Here is a 26,741-nt window from a genome sequence, read left to right as displayed (position 1 = left end):
TGTGCTGATTTGTTATAGAACTCTTTATCCTGGTGTGATTGACAACCATTCTAGCCAATGGGAGCAGTGCATTCTAGGCCAATCAGCACTTTTTTCTTGCCTGTTAGAGCAACAATGCATCCTATAGTGCTGTTTCACACTTGACTTTCAGGGAACTGTATGCCCTTAGCCAGTGCTTCTCAAAGTGTGGTCCACGAACCAATTGCCTGTCCACAAGTCATCAGCTGCTAGTCTGTGGCATGTTTCCTAGTGCTTCCTTCTTCCGGCTTCTCAGAGTCTCCAGAGGCTGGCATGCAAAATGGACACACGCCAAGCCTTGGAAAGGCTCTGAAAAGCTGAAAAGAGGAAGCAAGATTTTAGAAACGGGCTATGTCAGAATGCCAGATGCCAGGGAGGACACCAGGATACAGGTCTCTTGTTATCTGGTGTGCTCCTGGGGCATTTGGTGGGCTGCTGTGAGATACAAGAAGCTGGACTAGATGGGCCTATGGCCTGATCGACTGGGACTGTTCTTATGTTAGGAAAGACCAGGTAAGCCTATGTACTGCAACAGCTGACCCTTTGATTAGCACTGCCCTATGCAATTGGACGTATAGATATAATCGGGCCTTTTGCTGCTTATGTTTTAAAGTGTGTAGATGCAGTTCACACAGTTCATTATACTGTAACTGATACAATCTGTACATAGTACACTCCAGAGTTTGTACTAGAGTAGAAAAGTTCTTTATGAAATATTTTGTAATCTGCCAATGCCCCAGAAAGGGGTTAAAAAAACAAACATACCTAGAGTTGCACTAGTGTTTCCTCGAAATTCATTTTTGCAAAGCCTCATAAGGAAACTAGATTTTCCAACAGCTGCATCCCCAGCAAGAACTATCTTGTAAGCCTTGTCTGAGCTTGGGTATCTGGAGTTGCAGTCCATGGAGTCTGACTAGACATAATGAAATAAACACCAAAGACATTATTAGCAAAGCATACTATGTTTTGCTGGTGACTCAGCAATATCATTACTAAGCATGTTTCTAGCTGCAAAAGGATGCAACTTTATGCATACGTTGCTGGTATCTCTGGGTCTATACATTACAGAGCAAAGCAGGTGCAAGACATCCAACTATTATAATTAGATAGCCACCAACTTTTGTGAGAATGGCGCACAAGGTATGACATCTTGTGTTAGCACTGCCTTCCGAATGATTTCAATGGGCTTAGGACTGCTCAGCTCTGTAGCAGACTCTAGTCTGGATCCAAATACCACAGGGTAATTTCCACATGACTAAAGGGCTTCTGACTAGCATTTTTCCAAAGAGCTGTCCCTCATGCCACATGGCAAACTCTTTTTTTGAAACAGAGGGGAGCCGACCATAGAAAAAGTCAACAATGCCACTAAGCACACCCAAGGCCTTCGGGAGCATATCTAAAGTAGCTCTTTGGAGCCTACCAATATGGCCTTCAGTACTGAAATATTCTACACCAGTGCTTCTCAGTCTTTTACCGCCACAATCCACTTCATTGGACAATGCAGCCATGTCTTGCCCCAGAATGCCTTGCTCCCAGATAGAGACAACAAGCAACCCACTATGTTGGCCATGAGGTGCCCCAAGGACACCTCACAGCTTCAGGTTAGCACTATTGCACAATCCACCAAAAATTGGGTTGCAACCCACTGGTAGATTGTGACCCACAGATTGAGAACTGCTATTCGACACTGATTACCTGTTGAGAGATGACAGGGATACATTTCCTTGTTGAAGCTCCAGAACTGCTTCGACTGACTGGCTGGGAAAGTTTCCAGTCTGACACTGTACTGTCCTCATCAGGACTATACACCTCTTCATCTCCAATGTCTGGGACCTGCACAAACCACCAAGTGTTACCACTTTCCAAAATGAGTTCAAGTCAGTTTTGTTCTTGCGGGGGGAGGGAAGAGGAGATTCATTTCAGATTAAGGTGTTGTTTTTTTCTTCCAAAAACCCATGAATAGTGGAAGCAGAAGCATGCTCACGCATGTTACATGGTCAGTATTTTGCTTTCCTTTATTTCAAGGCACGCAAGACACACCCATCTATACATGTGTACTTGGTACTGAGCGCCTGTCAGAGAGCATGAGCCAGACCAGTAATGTGGTTATTTTCTGGACTGATGGAAACAGGTCTCAGATCCACAGACCAGGAAGGCTACACTTCTGATAAAAGTAGGTAATCACTCCCTCCCCCATTTAATGAAATGCTCATCAACTTGTTTACTCTTCAAAATCAAGACTGCTGTCTTGGTTTTGCTCCGTGCCTTGTTTTAATTGTTTATTCTTCCAAATTACATACAGTTTTCACAGCTCCAAAATTTAAATGGAGCTTGCTATCTCTGAATCCTGCTAGAACACAGATTTTGTACTGTTAATGGAGTACCATGTACTCCACAAACCTCTCCAACTTTCCTTCTCTTCCTCTATGAACCCTACTCTTCCTTTCTCTTCCTAAAAACAGCTTGCATGCAAGACTGAGTCATGTGTGTATGGTAGAGATAGATACAATTGTCTAGATACAGTCTAGATACAGCTGTGAGTCAGCAAGTTCAGCTAGGCTCCAAACTTTGAATTCTTCCTGCTTTAAATCACTACAACAAATTCTTTTGATGCACCTCTCACACTCACCTCTCTTGTTCTTTCCTCACTGAACTATATAGTTGTGACACTGGCCACTACACAGGATCCCTGCACACAATTGTTTTAGCCTGTGGGTGCATGCATTAAATGTGTTTTAAAAATAGTACCAGTCACACACAATCCCTTTAAACCATGCCATTTCCTACACGCACTACATTTGCTTCCCTGATTTTTGAGGTCTAGGTCAGATACAAGCACTTGACCGTCTTTGATTTACATGAAAAGCTCCATTTCAGTCTGCAAGCAGCAAGAAGTAATTTTGCCTTGGAACACTTCTTAAAAATGCAATAAGTTAGGAGCTTACATCTGTATCAGAAGCATCGCCCAGAAAGATTTCCTGAGGCCCCTGTGGCCTTTGAGAAATCCTTTGATGCTTGGATTCCACTTCTGAATCATACTCGTTTGAGTCTCTCAAGGTAGACAAACCACTGTCAAAGCAGCTTTCAGGCAGGCTGTCAGCGTCACAGCTTATCCTCTGCATAGGATCACAAAGTGCCAAAGAATCATAGTCTTCATCCACATAGGAAGAATGCAATGATCTGATAGGAACAAACAGAGAAATACAATTCTATAGAAGGTTGTGGAACTTTTCTAATCCACATCACTGCCTGACAGTCAAAAGGCACATTGTCTACCACTCTTCCTTCCTTCCCAGAAGTGCCAGGTGGCTGGAGGTACCAGGACACAGTTTCGCACCGGGACCCCTCCCAAGCTTGCCAACAGTGGCTAGCAGCTCTTCCCACTCTCCACTGGCAAGTCCCTGGGGGAGGGGAGAATCTGCAATGGCTGATCAGAACACTGAAGTGCCTAGTCTGTCCAACCTTGGCTGCCACCAGGACTCCCCAGATCAGCTCCACCTGTAGCTTTTTCCTTAACTCCTAATACTCTCTCTTCTTCTTAAAAGTCATACACTTAACATTTCTCAAGACATGTTTATTTTCCCTCTACCATCCTAAAGTCTCTCAGATTGCATTCCTGCTTAAAAGCTCTCTTCCATTTGCCCCAACCTGCAGACAGCAGAAAGGACAGAGAGGCATAGGAAGGACAAGTCTCTATGACCCACAGACACAGTGGGGGAATTCTTGGTAATTCTCTGTCAATTGCCATTCAGAAGCACTACTCAGAATTGTACCAGAAGCAGTTCTAAAAAGAGTGGCTACTTCTTTCTTACATAGGGCAGAATTTCTCAATGTTTATCCACAGCTGTACCACTTCACAAGGTCCTCCTACCGGAAGTACCACCAGAAGTGACATCATCACCAGTTACTTCTGGATTAAGAGGCCAGAAGAGATGTGACAAACACCAGTAAGAGGCTCAGTGTGGACAGGAGGGCTGTTTAGAGCACATAAAAGCATGCTTTGGAGCTCTGGGCACTGAGCCAAGCTGCTGGGCGGCAGAGGTCCCACAAGTACTACCAGAAGCCACCTCAAGTAGCACTGGTGGTACCCATACACTGGTTGAGAAACAGTGGCATTGGGAAATATATAAAAAGAGTTCCAATATACTTGAGATTATTTTTCTTCACCATTAAGAAAACGAAATGGATGAAATGAGTTTTGTTACCTAAAATTCAAGGGAATGTATTAAGCACATATAAGTCTGCTGATCCTAATTTATTATGATAAACAGGCCACATGGATTCAAGGCCTAATGCACAGAGTTAATAATCACCTAATTTAAGTGATTATTTCCACATTCCCCAAGGTCCTCAGCTATTGAAACATTAAAACAGAGCATAAAAAAGTAAACCATTAGAGATTTAATTAATTCTCAGTTTTCCACTGATATAACCAAAAAAAAACAACATGAATTCTGCCCCTAATAGAATGACACAGAGGTGTTGTGGCCAAAGAAACATTCAAGAACAGAAACATCATAAGAATCTTCTTCCAAGGTTCATGAAAAACTAATATTCTTTGAAGCTTTCCTTCTAAAATTAGGTACATTTTAGCAGTATTGCAAATTCAGGCTATGGCTAATCCAAGCTTCCAGAAATTTCAGGAAGATAGCAACTTAAGTCTCCCATTTAAGAACAGTTAGCACAACAGAAGTGTTTGTTTAATGCTACCTGTTCGTCCCTGGGACAAAATAAAAAATAGTTGTTTGGAACAACCAAAAGAATGTCTCTTTGACAGAGGATCATAAACTCCTCTAGCAGGAAGCAGCAGGGGATAGCAAGGCAATCAATGTATCTGGACCTTCATGGAATATTAATCCCTTAATAAAAAATTAGTGATGCAAATTTATACCCTGTACATAACAGAAAGAAAGAAAGAAAGAAAGAAAGAAAGAAAGAAAGAAAGAAAGAAAGAAAGAAAGAAAGAAAGAAAGAAAGAAAGAAAGAAAGAAAGAAAGAAAGAAAGAAAGAAAGAAAGAAAGAAAGAAAGAAAGAAAGAAAGAAAGAAAGAAAGAAAGAAAGAAAGAAAGAAAGTATCCAAGTACAGGCGTCCGCCGCTTCTGCTTAATGAACAACCTTCTGCTTAATGATGGACCATATATACAATGGTGGTCAAAGCACAACAAAGAGGCTCTTAATGAGGCAGTCAGGTCTCTCATAATCTGCAGCAGAGTGTCTGTTTACACAACAAAGAGGCTCTTAATGCAAAGAAGAGGCAGTCTATCTCCAGTAGCCTGTGCAGCCAGTTTCTGGCAGGAAATGCCTGTTTACACAACAAAGGCATTAGATAGGGATATATGTTCACTTAACAACCTAATCGCATAACAACAGGGATTGGAGAACGTAGCCCCGTCGTGAAGTGGCACACACCTGTACAATCATTTGGCATAAATCCCACTAATTTTAGCTTACCCAATTTAAATGTTTGTGTGCTCAGATCATAGCTAGAGGTGTTTATTTCTAGTGAGTAAAACAGTATTACAGCAATGGTTCCCAAACTCCCCAGGAGTTTAGAAACCACTGTAAGTCTTTGGGGGGAGGGGAAGAGGGGCAAAGGAAGTAACATGATCGCTAGGATCGTGCGCTTGTCAGGGACAAAAGGGGCAAGCCTGTACTTACTACAGACAGCAGCAGCCTCTAGGTGGGGGGGTGAGGGGAGCCTGTGGACACCTCCGCAGGGCTCCCCAAGCCTCAGGATGTCTAAAAATAGTGAATACAACCCACTTCCGGTTTGCGATCATGAAATCAGAAGTGAGCAATCACTATTTTTAGACATTCTGAGGCGTGGACAGCCGTGTGGCGGAGTCTGCAGGCTCCCTGCACCCCCCAGGCCAACACTACTCCTGGTAAGTACAAACCCCCCTTTTGTCCCTGGCAGTGGTGCAATCCTTGTGATCACAGCACTGCCTTTGCCATAGCCCCGCCCCTTGAGGGGGCAGAGACAGGGCTTCCCTGGCTGGGGCATTGTGACATCCCAGTTTGGGAACCTCTGGATTACAGCCTAAGTCTTACTTACTGAACACAATGAGCTTACCTCTGAGTAAAACAACATCTAATCACAGTCTAAGCCAGTGATTTTCAACCTTTTTCATCTCACGGCACACTGACAAGGCACTAAAATGGTCAAGGCACACCACCGGATTTCTGACAATTGACAAGGTACACCATGCTGCCAGTTGGGGCTCATCTCCCGTTGGCCCTATTAATAAATGACCTTCCCCCTAATTCCTGTGGCACACCTGTGGACCACTTGCGGCACACCAGTGTGCCACAGCACAGTGGTTGAAAATGGCTGGTCTAAGTTAAAACTCTGATTTTTCAAAGCTTACAATTTAAGGGACAGCAAGATCAGGCCTACCTGTCGTAGCGTGGATTTTGGGGAGACAGGCCACCACTGCATTTGGGGCTGCACCTGGAGAGTGTGTTCCCTGGTGAAGAGTTCATAGGACGCTAAAATATAGATAAGAAAGTTTTTTAGTCTCCTAGAGAACAAGCTGATTTACAATATATTTTTTAAAATTAAACACCAGTGTGTTTCATCCTAAATTGAGTCAGTCGTGATTCAGGCTGCAACCCTATACACCAGTCCCTGGGAGAAAGCCCCACTGAATTTAATGGAACTTATTTCTAACAAAGCATGCATAGGATTGCACTGTAGGACCCATTGATTTCAATGGGATTTACTTATGACTAACCAAACGTAGGATACAAACCATAGGTCTGATTCCAAATATTCCTTCATCAAGTTTAAATACTGTACATAAAACAAGAGTTAGGGCTGCACTACCTGTGATCATCATGAAATCTGCTGTGGTGGTCAGATACCACTTTTCAGAAATGTTGATGTACCACAGTTTATTGTCCTGTCAGACACATGATTTCCAGACAAATGTTTTCCATTTGTAACTTATGTAAATGAAGAATAATGAATAAGAATAAGGAAGAAGAACCTATACACAGAAAAAAGTGCCAGTATTTTCATGATATACAATGACCAAAACCTGCTCTTAGTTTCTCTGTTATAAGGCTAGAAGGATTAAATATTTCAATGTCAGTTTTTCTGGCTTACATTACCACAACTGAGAGCAAATATTTAGATACTAAGTAATTATTTCAACCTATCGCTTAGGCAATGTGAGTGCCTACCAGCGCTCTGTTGTATATGCTCCAGCTATTCTCTAACGCGCTTCTTAAGCCATCGTTGCTGTCATGAAGTTTCCTGTTTGCTGACCTACAAAACAAGTCAGGAAAATCAAATTATTCCTATGCATACTGGGTCAGGAACTGCAGTTTTAATAAACCAGCATTATGAATTGCAGTGGAAAGAAAGGAATGTAACAGGTTTCTGCACCTTTAATAAACTCCAGATAGATCATCTGTATCTATCAGGAACAAGTTTGGCAATGCCCCATCCCATTTAATCTTTCACATTTATGCCAATGGTGGTATTAAAAAATGGACATGTTTGCACCCATTACCAACATGCGCCACTTCATACCTCATGTATTCCTTCTGTAACAGGGGTGCCCAAACCCCGGCCCTGGGGCCACTTGCGGCCCTTGAGGCCTCTCAATGTGGCCCTCAGGGAGCCCCCAGTCTCCAATGAGCCTCCGGCCCTCCGGATATTTGTTGGAGCCCACACTGGCCCAATGCAACTGCTCTCAGTGTGAGGGCGACTGTTTGACCTCTTGCGTGAGCTGTGGGATGAGGGCTCCCTCCACTGCTTGTTGTTTTATGTCCATGATGCAGTAGCAGCAGCAAAGGAAAGGCCAGCCTTGCTTTGTACAAGGCCTTTTATAGGCCTTGAGCTATTGCAAGACCTTCATTCATTCATATAAGTTCATCTTTAATATATTCATTTATGTAAACTTATGTAAATTTATTCAAATTTAAATGTAAATCAATTCATTTTTCCCCAGCCCCCAACACAGTGTCAGAGAGACGATGAGGCCCTCCTGCCAAAAACTTTGTACACCCCTGTTCTATAATGAGAAATTAATTGTTCTACGGTTTCCAAGTCGCCCTCCACTTTTGTTCTTTTTCAAGGTGAAAGTTTCATTAAAAAGGGCAATGAGGTCACATTCTAATTAAAGTAAATAAAGAGGAAAAGGAAATGAAGCACATTCAAGATGTTGGAGTCTAGATGACCTCAACATGAGGAAGTCTCATTTAAACTACACAAAAGCGACTTCACACTGACACAGCAGTTATTATGACAACTGGTTAACCATTCAATATTTTTTATTCAAAACTCTAGCAAGTTTTGAGTTGAAGGATAATATCTTCAAGTCAAGTATTGGATGTCTATGACAACTCAATAGGAATTTACATCAGACCCTAGAGCTTGCATAACTGTACTCCTACAGGATACAGGCTAATCAATAAACAATTTTTATATTTAATTGAAGTCATTATCCAACACATCTCATTCTCTGAGTTTCTTTAAACTGCAACAAGGTTGGAGTCCATTTTATGCCAAAGTCAGATTTAAAACCTTTTCAAAAGAGTAGTGGAGCCAGGTATTAAGCTTGGCTTTTGTTTGCTTTCTTGATATTTATTCAAGATGTTGACACTTTTGTTACTGACTTCTGAACAGTGCAGTCATTTCCCTGGCTGAGAAATGCAAGCTTGCATACCAAATAGTATACATGGGAATTATGCGAACAAAGGTTATTTGACCACCACTCGATCCTACAGTGCAATCAATCAGGACCTATCTTCTTCTGGGTAGACAGAAAAGACTACTCCATCATCAGATCTAGACAGATGAAAATGGTCTTCAGTAATATTGTCTGTAACCATCTGGCCATTATGCTCACATTACAGCTGGCTTTAGGACCCAATGAGACAAAAATATCCACTCCCTCACTTTACCAAAGGTACTCCAGTAATGAAAGTATTCTGTACATAAAAAGTGAATTAGCAGCTTACTGTAATATTTCTATCTGCCTTTCCAGATTGTCTCTGTCTTCAGTGTATTCCCTGATCATTTCCAGGTCTCTACAAAGCAAAATTAACATAATTTTTTTTCATCTCAGACAACAATACACACAAATCAGCAAAACAAAAAAGACACCCCATTTTCCACAGATATCGAAGACTCTTACCTCTCTGAATTCAAACTATGATCCGCAATATCACTCTTCAAAGCATCTAATTCACTCTGAAGGAAAGCTATATTTGTCTGTGCTTCCATAAGATCTTTCTTGAGTTTCTGGTTTTCCTAGATATAAAACCAAAAAGATTTAAATTATTCATCAGAACCACTTTTGAAAACACAAAAAGCTAAGCACTGTTCATTCAAAAGACATAGAAAATTTTAAAAATGCTATTTTATAACAGCTAACGATAAATTAGCAATATTGCCTTGCTTTGCAAGATCTGTTGTGTTATATTTTGAATCTTCCTATAATAGAAAATGTTCTGTTTACATTAGGGACAGTGTATACCTATGTATACTTTTCTTAGGCTCACCTAACTTAACTTTGGGGACAACCCTATGATCTGCAAATTCAATTTAATGTCAGGCTGTCCATATTGCTAATATGTGCAAATAAGACCTAAACATATATAAACACATGATATACTCAGCCAGAACTTAGTGTAATTTATTCTTTCTCCCAAATTCTAGTAACTCTTGCACCACAACCTTGAGAATTTTCAAACAAAATGCCATCACCCAGCAAAGCACCTAAATCTGAGAGGCAACAGGGATACCAGTTTTATTGAAATGGACCTACTGAATTATTATTGTGAAGACTCTTTATATACCCATTTTCAACTATGGGTTACAAGAATTACCGTTCCCATGCAACTTTCCAGTGTCGATGCAGCTGTACCAATGGGGTGTGCTGCATTCTGCTGTGGGGGGACAATCATGGAAGCCTCCTTAAGGTAAGGGAACATTTGTTCCATTATCTCAAGGCTGCACTGTAGTTGAATTGCTGCTGGAAAGTTGGATAGGGTTGGGCCCTTTGGAAAGTTAAAAAATGCTCATACCAAGGTCAGTTCATGTATCCTGTTCTTTAATGCAGCCAAATCTTCTTTGTGATGAATGTGTCGAGATTGCTCTTCAAGCTGAAACAGTTAAAAAAAATGGCTACAAGAGTGAACCTTTGATTTACCAATTTGTTTGCATGGAGATCAGTGGAAAAGAAGCAAGACACACATGAAAGTACAGTGGATCAGTTTGTTTAATAAAGTCCCTCCATGAAGGCTAGAAAATAGTCTATAAAAATCAGTAGGCCACAAACTGTTTAACTAGCTCATCTGCCTGCTCATACATTGTCATTTGTGGTGTGCCAACAACCTGGAAGACAAGGAACCAACTACTATTCAATTTACAAAATGTTTCCTTGACAGATCAGGCAGAAGGGATTCTAACTCATTACAGTGATGTCAAGCATGTAGCTATTTACAAGCTTCCTTGAGTAGATTTAAAAATTAATAACTTTTATGTATTGATTTGAATCATACAAAGCAGAAAACAGCTCTCTATTTAACTCTCAGAAGGACTTTTTTCCTTAGCTTCACAGTTGTTGCTTTGTAGGAAGGGATTAACCAAAAGAGACTTAACATCTAAAATACTAGCCCAATGTCTGCTGTACTTATGAATAAGAGATCAATGGGTCCCTCCTTTCTGAAAATGTAACCATAACTGGAGTACTTAATTTGCAATGCTGCAGAACTCCCTTTTCCCACCATCATCTCACAGACATTAGTCTTGTGATCCATAGTCTTCTAATAAGATGAAGCTTAAACATCATACTCTGAAGTACAAAATACTCTTTGGCTGCAATTCTATAAGTCACGGGAGTAAGTCGCACTGAACTAACTCAGTAGGGCTTACATCCCAGTAGACGTCCATAGGATTGTGCTGTTAATTACTTTCAGAGAGACATGACTGAATCAGAGGATTAGGTACTAAAATATTATTCACTAATACCTGGATGGATGGCAAGTGCTACCTACCATTTTAATTTTTTTAATGGTCACCTGGAGCTCACCAACTTCAGCTTCGTACTGGTGCTTGAGATCATTCAGGGCCTCTTCTGCTTTCCGCTTCTCCTACAACATTCCACAGTTTTTGTTAAACGAGTAAATAGTTTGCATCTCCTTTACGTACTGCTTTTCCTCCACAGAGCTCAAGGCAATATACATGGCTCCGCCCCTTCGTTTTATCCTTACAACCACCCTGTAAGGTAGATGAGGTTGAGAGATAGCAACTGGGCCAAGGTGATCAAGGAAGCATCACGACCAAGTGGCAATTTGAACCTGCGTCCACGTCCAACACCTTAACCAGTCTACCTGATGCCATTATGTATCAGAAGCACTTCCCATATAGCCTTAAAGATCTTTCTGGCTCATCTTAAGAAGCATTTGTGGGTGTGCACACATGGCAGCTGTATAGGATCGCTACTGTGTACGTTATGCAATTGTTGCAGCCTAGGAAAAAGTCAAAAGCAGGAAGATCCCACAGCACTGAGGTGCACAGAAAGGACAAACTCACTGTGTCACAAGTCAAGCTTGTGTCAGTGAAAACAGTGCGCCTGGTTGCCATTAAAGTTTTACAGCACAGAACTATCCCACAAAGTAAACATCACAGTGGCCTTGCATTTACATTTAGGGTGTTATGCTTTCTGAAAATATGTGCAGCTGTATCTGGAAAATGGAGCAAGATAAGCCTAATTTAAGAGAATGATAAGGGAAAGACATTACGGGCCACCCTTGATATTCAAAGAATTGAATGATATTGAGCAGATGCTTATCTGATGAGATATTCAACTGGCATTTTTTAAATACCTATACGTTCATAGGTAGGACATTCAAACAGTGCAATCCTATGCACATGTCGACAGAAATAAGCCCAATTTTGCTCAGTGAAACTTACTGCCCTGTAAGCATGCACAGGATGGTGCTGAAAAAAGTCTTTAACCAATACTCGGGCCTTTTTATTGAAAGCAGGTCAGGTTCTACATGGCTTTGAGTTTTTTCTTTTGAAAGTGTAGCCCTCCCCCCCCCCCACAGCCTCCTGACAGAGCAGAATGTTTTCAAAGCTAAATAAAATTTCAAAAATAGTTTGCAATAGCAACATACAGTGGGACCTTGGTATCTGCAGGGGATCAGTTCCAGGACCCCCCACAGATACAGAGATCCATGGATAACTGAAGCTACAAGGAGTGGTGCTGTGCCACAACAACTTAACTAGGGGCTGCACCCAGCCTTCCAGAGGTTGCGAGCAGCCTCCTGTTCTCTTCAGAAGGCCTTCCAGATGTGACCGGGAAGTCATTTCTGCTTCATGCCATGGACGATTATCCATGGACTTCTGGTCACATCAGGGATGTCCTCCGAGGCCCTACAACCGTGGGCAGCATCTATGGATGCTGAGCCTGTGGTTCAGAAGGGCCTACTGTCTGCATCTGTTTCTGTGACCATTGACCCAAACCAGCTCAGTATGAGCTATTTTGAGCAGTTGCAGCTCTCCACAGTTTCAGACAGGGGACTCATTCCAGTCATCTCCTTCCTTATTCTCTCAACCAGAAGGTGCCAGGGCCTGAACCTGGGACTTTATACATGCACTCTGAAGTGGCATAGCCCTAAAACAGGTGAAAGATCTCAATGAGACACAAGTTTGTGTTCCTGCTTACAGGATGCCAGGGAGGGTTCATGCTCCAAAATAAGCAACACTTTGCTTTAGCACCTAACTGCTATCCTCCTGCCACACTATTTTAATACCAGGGAGCAATAAGCTACTTAATGGGCCTCTTGGCCATCCACACCTTGAGTTTGGCTTCCTTATTAACACTCTCCACCCAAAAACAGATGTAGAAAACTTTGACCTTCATACCTTTCACATCAGTGACACACAGGAGGTGAAAGAAGGCAGAGACACATCCTACACCTCAGGCCTTACATGTGAAAGTTAGAGCTCTGTCACTAATTCTGTTAAAAGGAGAAATGCCACCATAAATATTAACTGCTGTAAGCATTAACTGCTCACCTCCTTCTTGATTTTCTGCTCTGCGGCCTGTATTCGCTGCTCCATCTCCTCGTCCAGTTCACTGAGCTGGATGGCTGCTTTATCCTGAGCTCTGAAATGTAGATGTCAATATGCTCACATTAAACACTCTTAAACTTCAGACAACTGGGAAAAAGTGCATCATGTGTTCCACCCTAAAGACGATTTTCCAGGATGGACAGCTGAAGTCAACAAACTCAGTAGAATCAAGGAGTGGGAGAGGGTCTCATAGGCCATCTAGTTCAACCACCTGTTTTGTGCAGGAAATGGGCAAGCAGGGAGAGGAAAATGCAGTGAGGGGATAGAGAGACAGAGATTGGAGGAACACAAAAGACGGAGAGGGAGAGAGTGAAACCAAAAATGAGTGGAGGAGAACAAGAAGGGGAGAAGATAGAGAAACAGGTGGCTAGGGAGGTGAGTGGAGGTGACAGGCAGGTCGACCATGAGGAAGGTGGGCTGGTTCTAGACACCTGGAAGAAGGGGATAAGGAGGTTATCAGGGACTAAGCTGGTGAGCCTGGGAGAGGGGATAGACAGCAGCAGATAGAACAGAGAATAAGGATTACCACTACCAAGAGAACTCCATAGGCCAGCTCTCCCTATGGGGCCCAGGAGGATGCCACCACCCACTCCAGGGTAAGGGGCAGATCACCCAGCTGACCCCTAAGTCCCTCTCCACTGGCTTAACCTGGTGGCAAGGGGTCCTGGCCTGTTCCTGCAGCAGCAAGTAAACTGGTCCCTCTGCTATCTACATGGACCATTACTCGAGCAGGGACACAGAGCATCTACTTAGATCAGGTCCAAAGAGGCAAAGCACAGAGGGAATTAGTGCAAGGGTGAACGAACTATCGAGGTTCAAGAGTGTTGTGTTGTATTAGTCCCTCAACTGAATAAAGGACACCTGCCTGCTATATACTCCCCTCCCTGGGCCCAGGTACATTGCTATGCAACTCTTTTAAGTCAGAGCTGTCCCCCTGGAGTGAAAAGGAAAAGACCTCCATGATTACAATTTCATAAACATCTTATGCTGCAATATATTTGTCTGCCTGAAGGTGCCACATGACTCTTCCCGGTTTTATCACAGCAACGACTCCGCTAGCAATATACAAACAGTGCTACTACCACCATTACCGTGTGCCTTCATCCAGTCAAGATTTCACCTCTCCCCCATTTTCTGTGGTATGTGACTACAGAAGACTACAGAGGCCCGGGAACAAGGGGTGACTTCAGAAAGGGGAATTCCGGATGTACCCAAGCACTGAAACTGGCACTAAGCTTGCCAAGTACAGTACATTCCATTGATCAAAAGAGACCAGATGTCATACTGCCCTGATCATTTTGAGCCACCCTTACTAAACAGCCTATACATGTCACCTAATTAATTCTGGTCTGCAATTTCTTAAGTTGCAACTTTAGATGCAATCAGGCACCTTTGAAGGGAAGTAAAATAGCAATGATGACATGCCGAAAATGAGGGCAACAGTCAAGGAAAAATTACCACAGCATGGAAACATGACATCTGTGCACTGATCTGCCCTCCAGTTATAAGCATTTCCTTCATTTCACTTAGGACAGAACAAGGAAGCTAAGAAGACTGGCTTGTACCTGCACCGAGACTGCCAGTCAATAGGCTGTCGGTGTTGGCATTTGTTAGCTAGAATTCTGATCCAACCTGGGACAGATTTGAAGGCATGCACAGGAATTCATTTCCCCATTAATATCATCATGTGACTCCAAGTAACACCATGTACTGCAGACAAAACTGGCAATTGTTTAACTGCAAAGTACAAAACAATCAACTTCACCTCTTTACGGCTATGGCTAGGTTTTCCATCTCTGTACTCTGAAGCTTGATCTCTCGAATAAAGTTCTTAATGACCTGTTCATAAGGTTGAATTAGTCGAGGTTCCACTATATTGATGTTCTGATACAGAACGCTGACCTGTTCTTGCCTGGGGGGGAAAAAAACAGATAGCAAATACGTTGCAGATTTTATTCATTGATGTTCATTTTATGCCGAGGAGGTAGTTGAAATGGGAGGGGGAAAGCACTCATATGCAGCTTTTACAGTAAGCCTCCCCCCCCCCAAAAAAAACTAATTTTAAGTTAAGCTTAAGGAATTCTCCAGAGAAAAAGCAAAACTGTCAACATCTCCAATATTGCAAAATACTTAATATCAAATACTAAATTACTTTGGAGGAAGGATTTTGGTAAACTCATTATTGCAGTGAAATAGAATGGAACTGCATCAAAATTAGAGGGGTTTGTTTCTGGTGAGTAAGAGATGACAGTCTGATTACAGTCTGATCCAAACTGTGCGTTGTGCCAGTAGAGGCCCCCTGCACTGCCTCCAGAGTATCACAAACGTACCATAAGGCATGTTTGCATCAACTCATGAGCCGGCCATGCTGATACAACAGCATGTGCTGGTCTGCCAGTTATGGCTTAGAGCCCTGTGGGGGCAGCCATAGGTGTGTGAGGTGCCAGGTGGCACAGAGGATGGGAGAGGGTGGCATTCTGGAGGTGAGGATGGAGGAGGGCAGAGCGGGAGGATGATCAGGCCTGGAAGGCTGCAGTGCAGACTGCATCCTAACCCCTGTCCCTGGCCCGAGCAGTCTTTCATGGGTTGCTTGGCTTTGCACCAGCTAAATACCTGGCACAGATCCGAGTAGCCCCACAGGGCAGGCTACGGCTTCACATAAAGTAGGGGTAAAAATATCCCCTTATCCTGAGGTGACTCCCAGCCTGCACCTAACCTCAGAGCTGCCATCAGTGCTGGAAAGTTGGATAGGATGGGCTGTAATAATCACATCTCTCTCCTGTAACATTATCCTTCGGAGCCTAGCAGAGGGCTTTGCACTGCAGCCTGACAGGGCTGCCTTTTGTTCGACTCTCAAGTACGTCACCGTTGCTGTTCTTTAAGAGTTTTCAGCTTCAGAGATTAAACAAACAAGACACCTGAAAGAAAGGGAGCTGAGAGCGCCACTTCCCTCCGCCTTGCTTTTTAGCCTCTGCCTGCTGTGCTCCACTTGGAAGAGCTGCTGCTGTCATAAACATATGGCAGTAATTGTGGGAGTTTGCTCAGCTGATTTGATCCCAAAACCGCAATATGGTTTCATTGCTCCTCACTGGCCCAATTACAACTGTCAAGAGCGAGATTCAGCAGGCTCCGGTGGCCTACATTTATGCAGCGCTAGTCAGGCGCACGCCGCGAGAAATCAAACTACAGGCAAGCAGAGCAGCGCAATCCCCTAGAGGGGTGCCAGGAGTCGCAAGGAGGGGATGGATTCTGTTTAAATTAAGGATGACAGCAGGGGCGCTCACCTGAATACTTATGCGAGGAGGCTGCATGAGGTTGAAATTAAAAACACACAAGTCAGCAGCCTACATGGGGAAAACAGAGGAGTTTGAAAGTGACAGTGCCTTGGACAGCCAATGGCACATTCAATCAGGAGCAAACAGCAGTGTGCCTACACCAGTGGTTCCCAACCTTTAGGAGCTCAGGGACCACTAAGGCAAATTCGGAGAAGGTGGGGACCACATGCAACCCCCTCACCCTCGCACACAAAAAATACAATTAAATTTGTAATACATAAGAAGATTATTTAATAATTAATATGATGGTTGTGCTTGCATTTGCTTCACTAGCTGTGAAAGTCTTTGGTTTACATGGAATACATGGAACACAAAATAATTCCCCCCCCCAACTCAGAGCTTTTCATACCCACCCAAATCAATCCAGTCTCTTTTCCCCCACACCAGACCACATTACGCGCAGCCCTTGCCTCTTTTAAGTGTGGAAAAACACCTCAAAAAGGGAGAGGGGAAGCACAAGGGGATTATAGACAAGTCATGCAAGGTAGTTAAATGAGCCAACAGAAAGCGCACACATCCCTCCACAGTTCCTTTTGTTACACAGAACCTGGCCCTGCTCCCCCCACTTGTGAGTCCAGAGTCCTTAGGAAAGTGTTCAACACAATTTAGGCAGGTCGGTCCTGAAGGAGAAGCACCAGCTCAGAGCAACATCTCAGAACAGCTGGAAGAAAAGTCCTTTTGGTGTGCACTGCAAGGTCTTTAGGGGGGGAAAGCCTCTCTTCACTTCCTGTTCTAACTGCTGTCATGCTCTAGCTGTGGACTACTTTGGTTGGAGCTAAGAGAGTGTGAGCAAGCCTATAGGTAGGCTGCAGCCACAAAACAACAGCTGCCTACTCTGCCGTTAGTGTGTTGAACTCCTTGCCCCAAGATGTGATGATGGTGTCTAGACTAGATGCCTTTAAAAGGGGATTGGAGAAATTACTGGAGAAGTCCATCTTAGCCACAGTGTGATCAACAGCCCCATTCTAGGCATGTCTACTCAGAAGTAAGTCCCATTATAGTCAATGGGGCTTACTCCAAGGTCAGCATGCATAGGATTGCAATCTGAGGAGATAGGGGAACTGGCCAAGTGTGGGGTGGACTCCCCATGGACAAAGCTGCTGCTGCTCTCTGAGGAGGAAAAGTCAGGGGTTACACCTGCTGTACGTGGCTACGGTGGTGCCTGTTCTGCAACTTCTGAAATTGCTTCTCCCCAGGTGGGCAGCTTGCAGTAAGACAGCAGAGGTGCTGCCTGTTTCCCTCTCCAAAAGGGGTGCCAAAACCTGGTTGCCTGGATCCCTTGCTCCACCCCTGGGCGTTAGAAGAGGGCCCAATCCTGCCAACTGGGGAAGGGGTACCAGGGATGGGGGTTGAGCATATTGTTTCTCCCCTCTCCTGCTGCCACACTGCCTCCAACTCCCTCCCTCTGTGTTCCCTGGCCAGCTGGAGTCTAACCCTAACCCTAACCCTGCACTCCCAGGGAAATCACATCCAGAGAAACCCACTCCCAGGGAACCCCCCCCCCCAGCCAGCCAGCCAGCCAGCCAGCCAGTGATGCCTTTGGGAGCCTGCTCCTCCTCCTCCTCATTACTCCTATTCCTTCCCCTCCTCCGGCCCCCCTTCTCCTCCCACCCCACTCCTCCTCCTCAGGCCCACCCGCCCGCCCGCCCGCCCGCAAAAGGGACTTCCCAGGCTGGCTGGAGTCCTGCTCTGACTCCTGAGAAACCAGGCTGCCAGGGCTCACCTGAAGGCACAGAGTCAAGGAATGGAGGCAGTGGGCGGCAGGGCACATCTCTGCATGCAGCTGAGCCATGAGGCTGCACAAACGCGCTCACACCTTACAAGGCACCTGCGCTTCACTTTTTTGCTTGTCTGTGTACTCACAGACAAGGAGGGAAGGGAGGTGGAGGGGGGAAGCAGGAGACGGAGAGGCTATGCTCTGATCGGCTCTGAGCTGCTCTGATTGGTTGCTGACGCTGCAGAGGCTTTTTTTCTGCCTGGAAGGGTTTTTTTTTCTTTTTTCCCACCAGAGACATCGTGGACCACCAGTGGTCCACGGACCATGGGTTGGGAACCCTAGGCCTACACCAATCAATTAGAGATATCTGCGTCAATTTGCACAAAATTGGAGGACTGGGCATCCCACGGCCTAAGTGCAGTGAACCTGTTCGTAACTGCACAGAAAGGCAGAGCTACACAGCAAAATTCTCTACCAGGATACTGTCTCACAAGATACCAGAGGTGCCAATGAAGGAATGGGGGTTTGGCAACAGTGCCTCCGCCCTGCATTTCACGTCACGTGGGACAATTCCTGAGTTGTACTTGGTTTCGGCACCAGTTTCAATGGGTTTTTACTCTGCTCTTCATACATTTTATTATGTGTCTCACTGCTCACTTTCAAATTGTTTGGCAACAATTCAAAGTTTTTATTGCTATGCCACCTCTCAAGTTATTAAAATGACTTCCCTGGGAATTACAATAAATATTTCAATGTTCAGGGGAAAGCTGGCTGTGTCATGTTGCTACCAAATATTGTGGCCATTTGCTTTAACCATGAATAAGTTGTTCCTGTGAACTTTATGTCATTGACCAAGGTTTTGCTTTTTCGTTCAAACTGAAATATGCTATGACAACATTTTCTTTTCAACATCAGAAAGGCATCTGCAAAGGAGGTTATCTAAAGTGTTATCTAGTTAACCACTTCCTCTTCAAACACACCATTTGCCTGAGGAAAACCGACCTGCCCCACTCAGATTTGCAACAGGCCATTTGCTTGCAGACTAACCAGTCTTAATGTAAATCCCTGCCCCAGCATGTGCAGACATTGAAGAAGTTGGTAAAATATATCCATTTAATCACTCCAGATATCCACACAACCTCTATGTTAGACTACAACCAAGTTTTGTACATGGCCCCGTCTTTGCAAAATTCTTACCAATGCTTTTTTGTACTAAATGGGAACAGTTATATGAAATGTTATCTTGTCCGTTCTTAAAGAGCTACACTGGCTTCCTGTCACTTTCCAGGTGCAAGTCAAAGGGCTGATGCTACATGGCTTGGGACCTGAGTACATACATAAAGGTTTATCTCCCACCACACGAGTCTACCCAGACACCATAGTCAACATTGGATCCTTCCTCTGGTTCTCCCGCTGCCTAAAATTAGTTGACTGGTAGCCAGGAGCAGGGGCTTCTCAGTCATGGCACTATCATCCAGACACCAAACAAAGATGTGTATTTTCCCAGGCATTCCAGCACACAGTGTAAATTGGTTTCACCTCTGTTTTCATCTACTCTGCTGAATCTTGACTGCTGTCTTGGTTTTGCTCTGTGCCTTGTTTTAATTGTTGTTTTATATAATGTTTTCTCATGTTCTTATCAGGGTGGCATCCAATAAGAGACTTGCTGGATCAGACCAAGCAGGAGTACCCATCTAGTTCAGCTTCCTGTATCCCATGGCATCTCACAAGTGGCTCACCAGATGCTTCTAGGAACACACAAGACAACCCTTGCATTCCCTTGCTTCTATGATTCAGAGTTAGGCTACCTCTAAAACATATTTTTTAAAAATGTCATCATGGCTTCTAACTTTTGATGGACTTTTTCCTCCATAAATCTATCCCTTTTTAAAGGAATCCAAGCCAGGTGCCATCAAAACATCAAGGAGTTCCACAGTTTGATTACTCACTGGGTAAAGAAATATTTCCTTTTCTGTCCATTCGAATTCTCCTGCCTGTGAATTTTAGTGGATGTCCCCTGGTTCTGGTGTTATACAAGAGGGAAAAGAACTTCCCTTTATCTACTCTATCCATCCCATGCATAATATCATATGTCTGAATCATGGCTACCGCAGGCACCTTCTTTCTAGACTGACAGACTCAAACACTGCAGCCTTTCCTTGTAAGGAAAGAAAAGCCCACTATCATTTTTTCTTCTTCACCTTTTCAAGCTCCACTATATCCTTTTTGAGATGTGGTGACCAGAACTGGACACAATTCTCCAAAACCACCCATTTGTACAATGGTTCTATAATATTGGCCATTTTATTTTCAATCCCTTTCTAAATTATCCTGAGCATGGATATCCTGAGCATGGAACTGGCCTTCTTCACAGCTGCCACACATTGGGTCAACACTTTTATCAAGCTGACACTCACTACCCCAAGATCTCCTTCCTGATCTGTCACAGACAGCTCAGAACCCGTTAGCATATAAGTGAAATTTGGATTTCTTGCCTCAATGTGCATCACTTTACACTTATATTGAAGCACATCTGCCATTTTGCTGCCTCTTCCCCCAGTTTAGAGAGATCCCTCTGAAGCTCTTCACAACTCATTCTGGACTTCACTACCCAGAAAAGTTTAGTGTCATCTACAAACTTGACCATCTTGCTGCTTATCCCCGACTCCATATCATTTATGAACAAAATACAAATTGAAATGCATCAGTCCCAACACCAATCCTTGGGGCACACCACTTTTCATGTAAAAATTGCCCATTACACCCACTCTCTATTTCCTGCTCTTTGGACCACTCCTAATCCATAAGAGAACCTGCCCTCTTATTCCCCGACTATGGAGTTCTCAGGAGTTTTTGATGAGGGACTGTGTCAAACACCTTCTGAAAATCCAGATAGGGAATATCAATGGGTTCACCCACCTCCCTGTTGATCTGAAGGCTAACTTAGATATTTCTAAAATAAATATGTTAAATAATCATTTTAGCACATAGATGTTCTTGATAAACAGGTGTGCAAACGTCTGGGCTCAAGATAAACAAAATAGCAGTTGCACTACTGAATAACTTCAGAATAAAGTAGTGCTTTATTCCTGTACTTGCTTTTACCAGAGGAGGTTCCACAATTAGAAGTCTGCAGACACTTGCCAATCTGAATCAGCTGGTATCAAGTAGCTAGTTATGCACTAAAAAGAGTCAGTTTGACCAATCTGATGCAATGCATGAGAATTGACATTCAATAGAATCAAGCTACATGTCTTTACACTCACAGCAAATGGAGATATTGCAATTTCCTCTACCACCCTATTAACACAAAGTAGCTGGACTTCATCCAAAGTACTAAGACAAACACGGTATCCATGGCACTGAGATAAGCCCTCTGGTTACTGAAAGATCAATGCGAACTCAGTCAGCACATGTTTCAATCCACCACCTTCCTAGCAGTCCTAAAGCACAAGCACCTAAATGGCCTCAGAGTTGTGAGTACCGTCATAACACATTGCAAAGGGGCAGCAGTTTCCCAAAAATTGGCAGCATCAGAAAATAGGATATAAGAAGCGCAATTCACTTCCAAACTTAAAAGGCAAGTTAATTTTATTAACTTTTTTGGTTCAACAGGTATAAAAATAATCCTCAAAACACAGTTTCACTGTGTACAAGAATAAAACTAATCAGATTCTTATAAAACTTTCTTCAGATTTGAAAAAATCAATAAATTGCATAGTGTCGAGACTGCTACATCTATTTATGGACATAAAATGATGCTGCTAAGCTTGGCTTTGGGCTGAATCTACCACCATCATTCCAGTAGGGTTCTTTTAAAATTTTCATTAAATTTAAAAAAAAATTGAGAAAATTCAAGCAATTTTATTGTCCCAATTTTGTGAAGATTCTGAGCAAACCCAAGAACAGTCTCCAAAAAATACTAGGCACCAAAATCACCTGTTGATCATCTCAATTATTCTACATAAACTAAATGAATCAAATAGTTAAGAAAAAGATACTTCGTTAAGAATCTGAACTAAGTAGGAGTTTCTGATTTGCTAACCAACTGTTGAAGAGGAAAAAGAATCTAAATTATATATGTCTCCTGATGAATCGCAATGCATTCTGGGGCAAGCCTAGGAGGGGCAAGGAACCTCTGCATAACCTGGAAGGGTGACTATCATCCCTAAAAATAGCACTGGAAGCTTGGAAATTGTGCAGTTTTACCATGCAACAGTAGAAGTCCTGATTTTCACACTTTTTAAAAAAAAAAAAAAGGCATTTAAACATGGACCCCAGTATCCACTGACAAATCAAATCCGTGGATGCTAGATCCATGGATACCAGAACTGACTGTAATCCTATTTCACTCACTGGAAACAAGCACCTCAGGGAATACTCTGAGGGAAGTATGCATATAATTATGTCCTCTGTATGCCAGCCACAACAAAATTGCTCAGTAACCACAATATTAGCCACATGTGTGAAACCAAACAGTACAAATTTCAAATTACAGCAGTCAAAAACAACTTGGCAAGCATCTTCACATGATGCCTCCCCATCCAACCCCTTAGGAGTGCATGCTTGCTGAGCTGTTTGCCATTTGATAAGTGCATCTTCCACATCATAGCTTGGCAGCATGAAATGGCTATCGCAGATCAGATAATGGCAGGGAGAGCCTTCTTAGCTCTCACAAGCATTTACCATCACCTGGACAATGCCCACAAAAGCAAACAGACCAATGTGATATGCTTGACACTTGACAATTCACCACCTTATATGATCACATGTATTGATCCTAAGACAACATCCTGAAAGATGATCTGTTTTTGTGCCTCTAACATATGAAATTGAATGGGAACTGACTTGCCTATCCTGGAGCCCAAGCCCAGGCAAGCCTACTCAGAAATAAGTCCCATTATAGTCAATGGGGTTTACTCCTAGGTAAGTGTGGATAGGATTGCAGCCCTTGATGGATGAAAAGAAGAATGGGTTGAACAGAAACCTTCAGTGTTTTTGACACTTACCACTGAAAGTTATTGCCAGCCTATATTGTATCACATGTGCATAGATCAATCAAGCAGCTACATTTACAGTAAACTGTTCTCTGAAGTGATAAAGTCACAAATGCAGGTACGATATCTGGCTGTGTTTTGGCCATTGCTTCAGCGTCATGGGACAGGATTGGATAATAACTCAAAAGATGTGGCACACAGGAAGCCTGCACTAATCCTGCTCCAACCCCAGGAGTGCTGGAATCTGTGCCGTACATTTTGACAGAGCTGGGATGTTTCAAAACAAATCCATTGCCCTCTTTTGAAGTACTACTCTTTTAAAGTAATAAAGGAAGATCTGAAATCTGAGAAGGGAGGCCCTGTTTGTTCCTAGAACCAAAAGGTAAGAAGCAACGTGGCACCTTGCAAGTGTGGGGCATCCGAGATTTCAAAACCACACCAACAAGGCCAAAACAATGGCATCTCTACCATGCCACTGCCGTTATTGCTGCTTTCCTGGAAATCCCAACTGCAGCCTAGCTGGAGAGCTCTAGCACTATGTCACTACAGGAATGGACCCGAGGCCCTGGAAAGGGTGACAGATGCCACACACACGGTCAGAGGAAAGGCTGGTGCTCTGAAAAAGTGGCATAGAAAACAGCATTCTGGTCTTGTCTGGTTAAAGACTAACCAGATGGTGACTGCAGCCCACAAAAACTTTTTTTTAAAAATAAACTGGTTAGTCCTTAATGTGCTATGCAATGCTTTGCTGTTTGTACCAGAACAGACTAGGCCAGCAACCCCTCTGGAAGCATGGTGGGTGCTGTGTTAGGTAGGGTAAACTTTGGATACAAAGTGGGACAGAGTGTCTCTACTTTTAACCACTGTGCACCAGAGGGAACTTTGGCAGGTGCAGTTTTTAGACCCCTCCATGTTGAAATGCACCTGCCCAAATCCCCTCTTCTATAGACCGGTTAAAGGTAAAGGTGCTCTGTCCCAATTTGTCTCTGGTGACCTTATTTATGGGGGACAAAAACCCACATCTGGAGTGTCTTCTGATCATTGGGCCCCTGAGAGCCCAAGCCTGCTTGGAAACCAAGCCCTAGAAGCCCTGCCACCTGTTTCAAGGCACTGGGCAGGGACAAGGTGAACACCCTCTGGGGCTAGGGTTGCCCTCTTGCTCCTAATAGGTCCCCTGTCCCTTGGCAGGTAGAAATTCAACGGGTGCAGCTTTCCCCCATCACTGCGTCGCCATGCAAGGAAACGGCGCTGCATTTACATGACCACAAAGGATGACAACCGTACTCTGTACATGTTCTCTGTGCATGCTCAGGGGCACTCTCGCCTCCTATGACTGGGGTGAAACTGAACAGGAGGAGCGCTCACCTGGGGATGTAGCCTGCCTCCTGCCCGAGCCGGAGCTCGAACTCCCGCCAAGCCTGGCTCGGCCTCGCGGCAGGGGCTCCGGCCGCCGCCGCCCCGGCCAAGGCGTCGAGGGCATCGTCCAAGTGTAGCTCGTCCTCGTCCATCTCCTCCGACGGCTCCTCTCGCTGCTGCTGCTGCTGCCGCCGCCGCCGCCTCCTCCGCGTGGCCCCGCGGAAGGCGCGGGCGAACTCCTGGAAGGTGATGGCGCCGTCGCGGTCGGCGTCCAGGCGCTGGAAGATCGCCTCCGCCTCGGCCGGACGGAGCCTCAGCTCGGCGCACAGCGAGCCAAAGTCGTCGCGCTCCAGGCGGCCGGAGCCGTTCACGTCGCAGGCCAGGAAGAGCGAGCGCAGCCAGGACGCGTCGTCGGGGGCCGCCTGCTGCTGCTGCTGCTGCGCGCCCTCGGGGGAGCCCATCGCGGGGGGCGCCTACGCGGGGACCGGGACGCGCACAGGAGAGGCCACCGCGCCAGCCAGCCAGCCAGCCTGCCCGCCCGCCCTCCAGCGTCACCTCCAGGGCCGCCCCTTCCCTGCCCCACCCCCTGCGCGCACAAACTTCGCCAAGACTCCGGTGGCGGGGCGTGAAGTCACCGGGAGACCGTCCACGCCTTCCCAGACCCAGCACCGCCACCCGGGCTGTGACGCGCCAGGGCTTCGTGCCACGCCTGCCAGTGCATTCCCTGGCATCACGGAGGTGGGGGGCAGAGGAGCCTCGACGTGCCAGCACCTCTCGCTTGCCCAGGGGTCCCGCTCCGTCCAATCATGCGCGCTCCTTGCAAACAAACCGCCAACCCCCCCCCCACCTTAAGCCATTTCTGCCCAACGTGGCGTATGCGCAACAGGGAGGCACCAAATGCGTGTGCACACCTGTGGGCAGGGCAGAAATGGGTTTTGATACAGGGTTCTTCAACCTTGGGGTCTGGACCCCAATGGAGTCACAAAGCCTCAGTTGTGGGGTCCGGGCACAACCACCACTGGACTAAAGCACCACCTTTAAAGGTACAGGAGGAGGCATCTGCTGGACCCCTTCAGGAACCAGGGGATGGTGTCCCAGTACTGCCCAGGTTTTTAGCAATTGTGCTCAAATAGCTTTCACTAGTGCCAGGCTTCACGGGAACTTTTTCTGCTCTTACTCAAAAGAATAGTTGGAGTGGGCGGTGATGGGGACGGGCAGATAGGGTCCCAGGACGGGGATGGGATAGACAGTGGGGTCCCCAGTCTCATACATTATATATTGGTTTTGTGGCACAAAAAAGGTTGAAGAGCACTGATTTAGAGCCCAATCCTATGCCTGCCTACTCAGAAGTAAGACCCATTATAGTCAATGGGGTTTACTCCCAGGAAAGTGTGGATAGGATTGTAGCCTTAGTACAAAGGAATCCTAGTACAGGCAGTTGATAAAACAGACTCCAGTCTGTTTCACCCATGCAAGGGGCTCTTTTCAGAATCTTATCTCTTGTATTCACCTTGAACAAAAATAGCTACCTGTTTAATGCTTCCGGTAAAGTCATCAGCAGAAATACCCATGTGTGGCCTTTCCCTTACTTAAGGCTGTGATGCTAGGCACACTTACTAGGGAGGAAGCCCCACTGAACACAGCATGGCTTACTTCTGGTCTGAATGCATATAGGGTTGTGCTCTTGGGAGAGCTTAAGTTTTTCCAAGGGCCACAATCTGACTACAACAACAGTATTTATATACCATTTTTCAACAAAAAGTTCACAAAGCGGTTTTCAGAGAAAAATCAAATAACTAATGGCTTCCTGTCCCAAAAGGTCTCACAATCTAAAAAGATGAAAAAGAATTCCAGCAGACAGCCACTAGAAAAGGCACTCCTGGGGTGAGGTGGGCCAGTTACTCTCCCCCTACTAAATAAAAGCGGAGTACCCACTAGAAAAAGTGCCTCTTACCCAGTGAGCAATACCCTGATTAGGGCCAACTAAAATTGGTCCTATTCAAAGTTTTCTGCAGCAAGCAAAATCATGTTGCTTGGTCCTAAACAAGATGTACTGCATTGCCAAATTGTGGCATTTAGACTTTTTCCCTCTGACTGACCAACATGGCTATCTAAGACTTTTATGTATTTTGGAAGTTATTTCAGTTGCATAATGCTATACATGTCTATTTAGAAGTAAGCCCCAATCAGTTAAATTGGGCTAAGGAAGTAGGCCTAAAATT

At 44.6% G+C, this 26,741-nt stretch overlaps 1 protein-coding gene across 1 annotated transcript in view; it reads right to left on the bottom strand.

Moving 5' to 3' along the window:
• RASEF (RAS and EF-hand domain containing) overlaps positions 1-24,988 on the bottom strand; it is a 36,710-nt gene extending 11,722 nt beyond the window's left edge. Inside the window, exons 1-12 of the mRNA XM_066615995.1 lie at positions 24,529-24,988; positions 14,880-15,026; positions 13,058-13,148; positions 11,029-11,124; positions 10,057-10,134; positions 9,165-9,280; positions 8,989-9,057; positions 7,204-7,288; positions 6,416-6,507; positions 2,964-3,198; positions 1,714-1,851; positions 784-931 (exon numbers count right to left, since the gene is read on the bottom strand). Of these exons, the coding sequence (XP_066472092.1) occupies positions 784-931; positions 1,714-1,851; positions 2,964-3,198; positions 6,416-6,507; positions 7,204-7,288; positions 8,989-9,057; positions 9,165-9,280; positions 10,057-10,134; positions 11,029-11,124; positions 13,058-13,148; positions 14,880-15,026; positions 24,529-24,980 (1,747 nt within the window). The 5' untranslated portion in view covers positions 24,981-24,988. The remainder of the gene's footprint in view (positions 1-783; positions 932-1,713; positions 1,852-2,963; positions 3,199-6,415; positions 6,508-7,203; positions 7,289-8,988; positions 9,058-9,164; positions 9,281-10,056; positions 10,135-11,028; positions 11,125-13,057; positions 13,149-14,879; positions 15,027-24,528) is intronic.
• Between the last annotated feature and the right edge of the window lie 1,753 nt (positions 24,989-26,741).

The sequence above is a fragment of the Tiliqua scincoides genome, chromosome 2 (genome assembly GCF_035046505.1).
Source record: "Tiliqua scincoides isolate rTilSci1 chromosome 2, rTilSci1.hap2, whole genome shotgun sequence".
NCBI lineage: Eukaryota > Metazoa > Chordata > Lepidosauria > Squamata > Scincidae > Tiliqua > Tiliqua scincoides.
The sequence above is the reverse complement of the archived record's forward strand: the minus strand, read 5'-3'. Positions and strand labels throughout refer to the sequence as shown.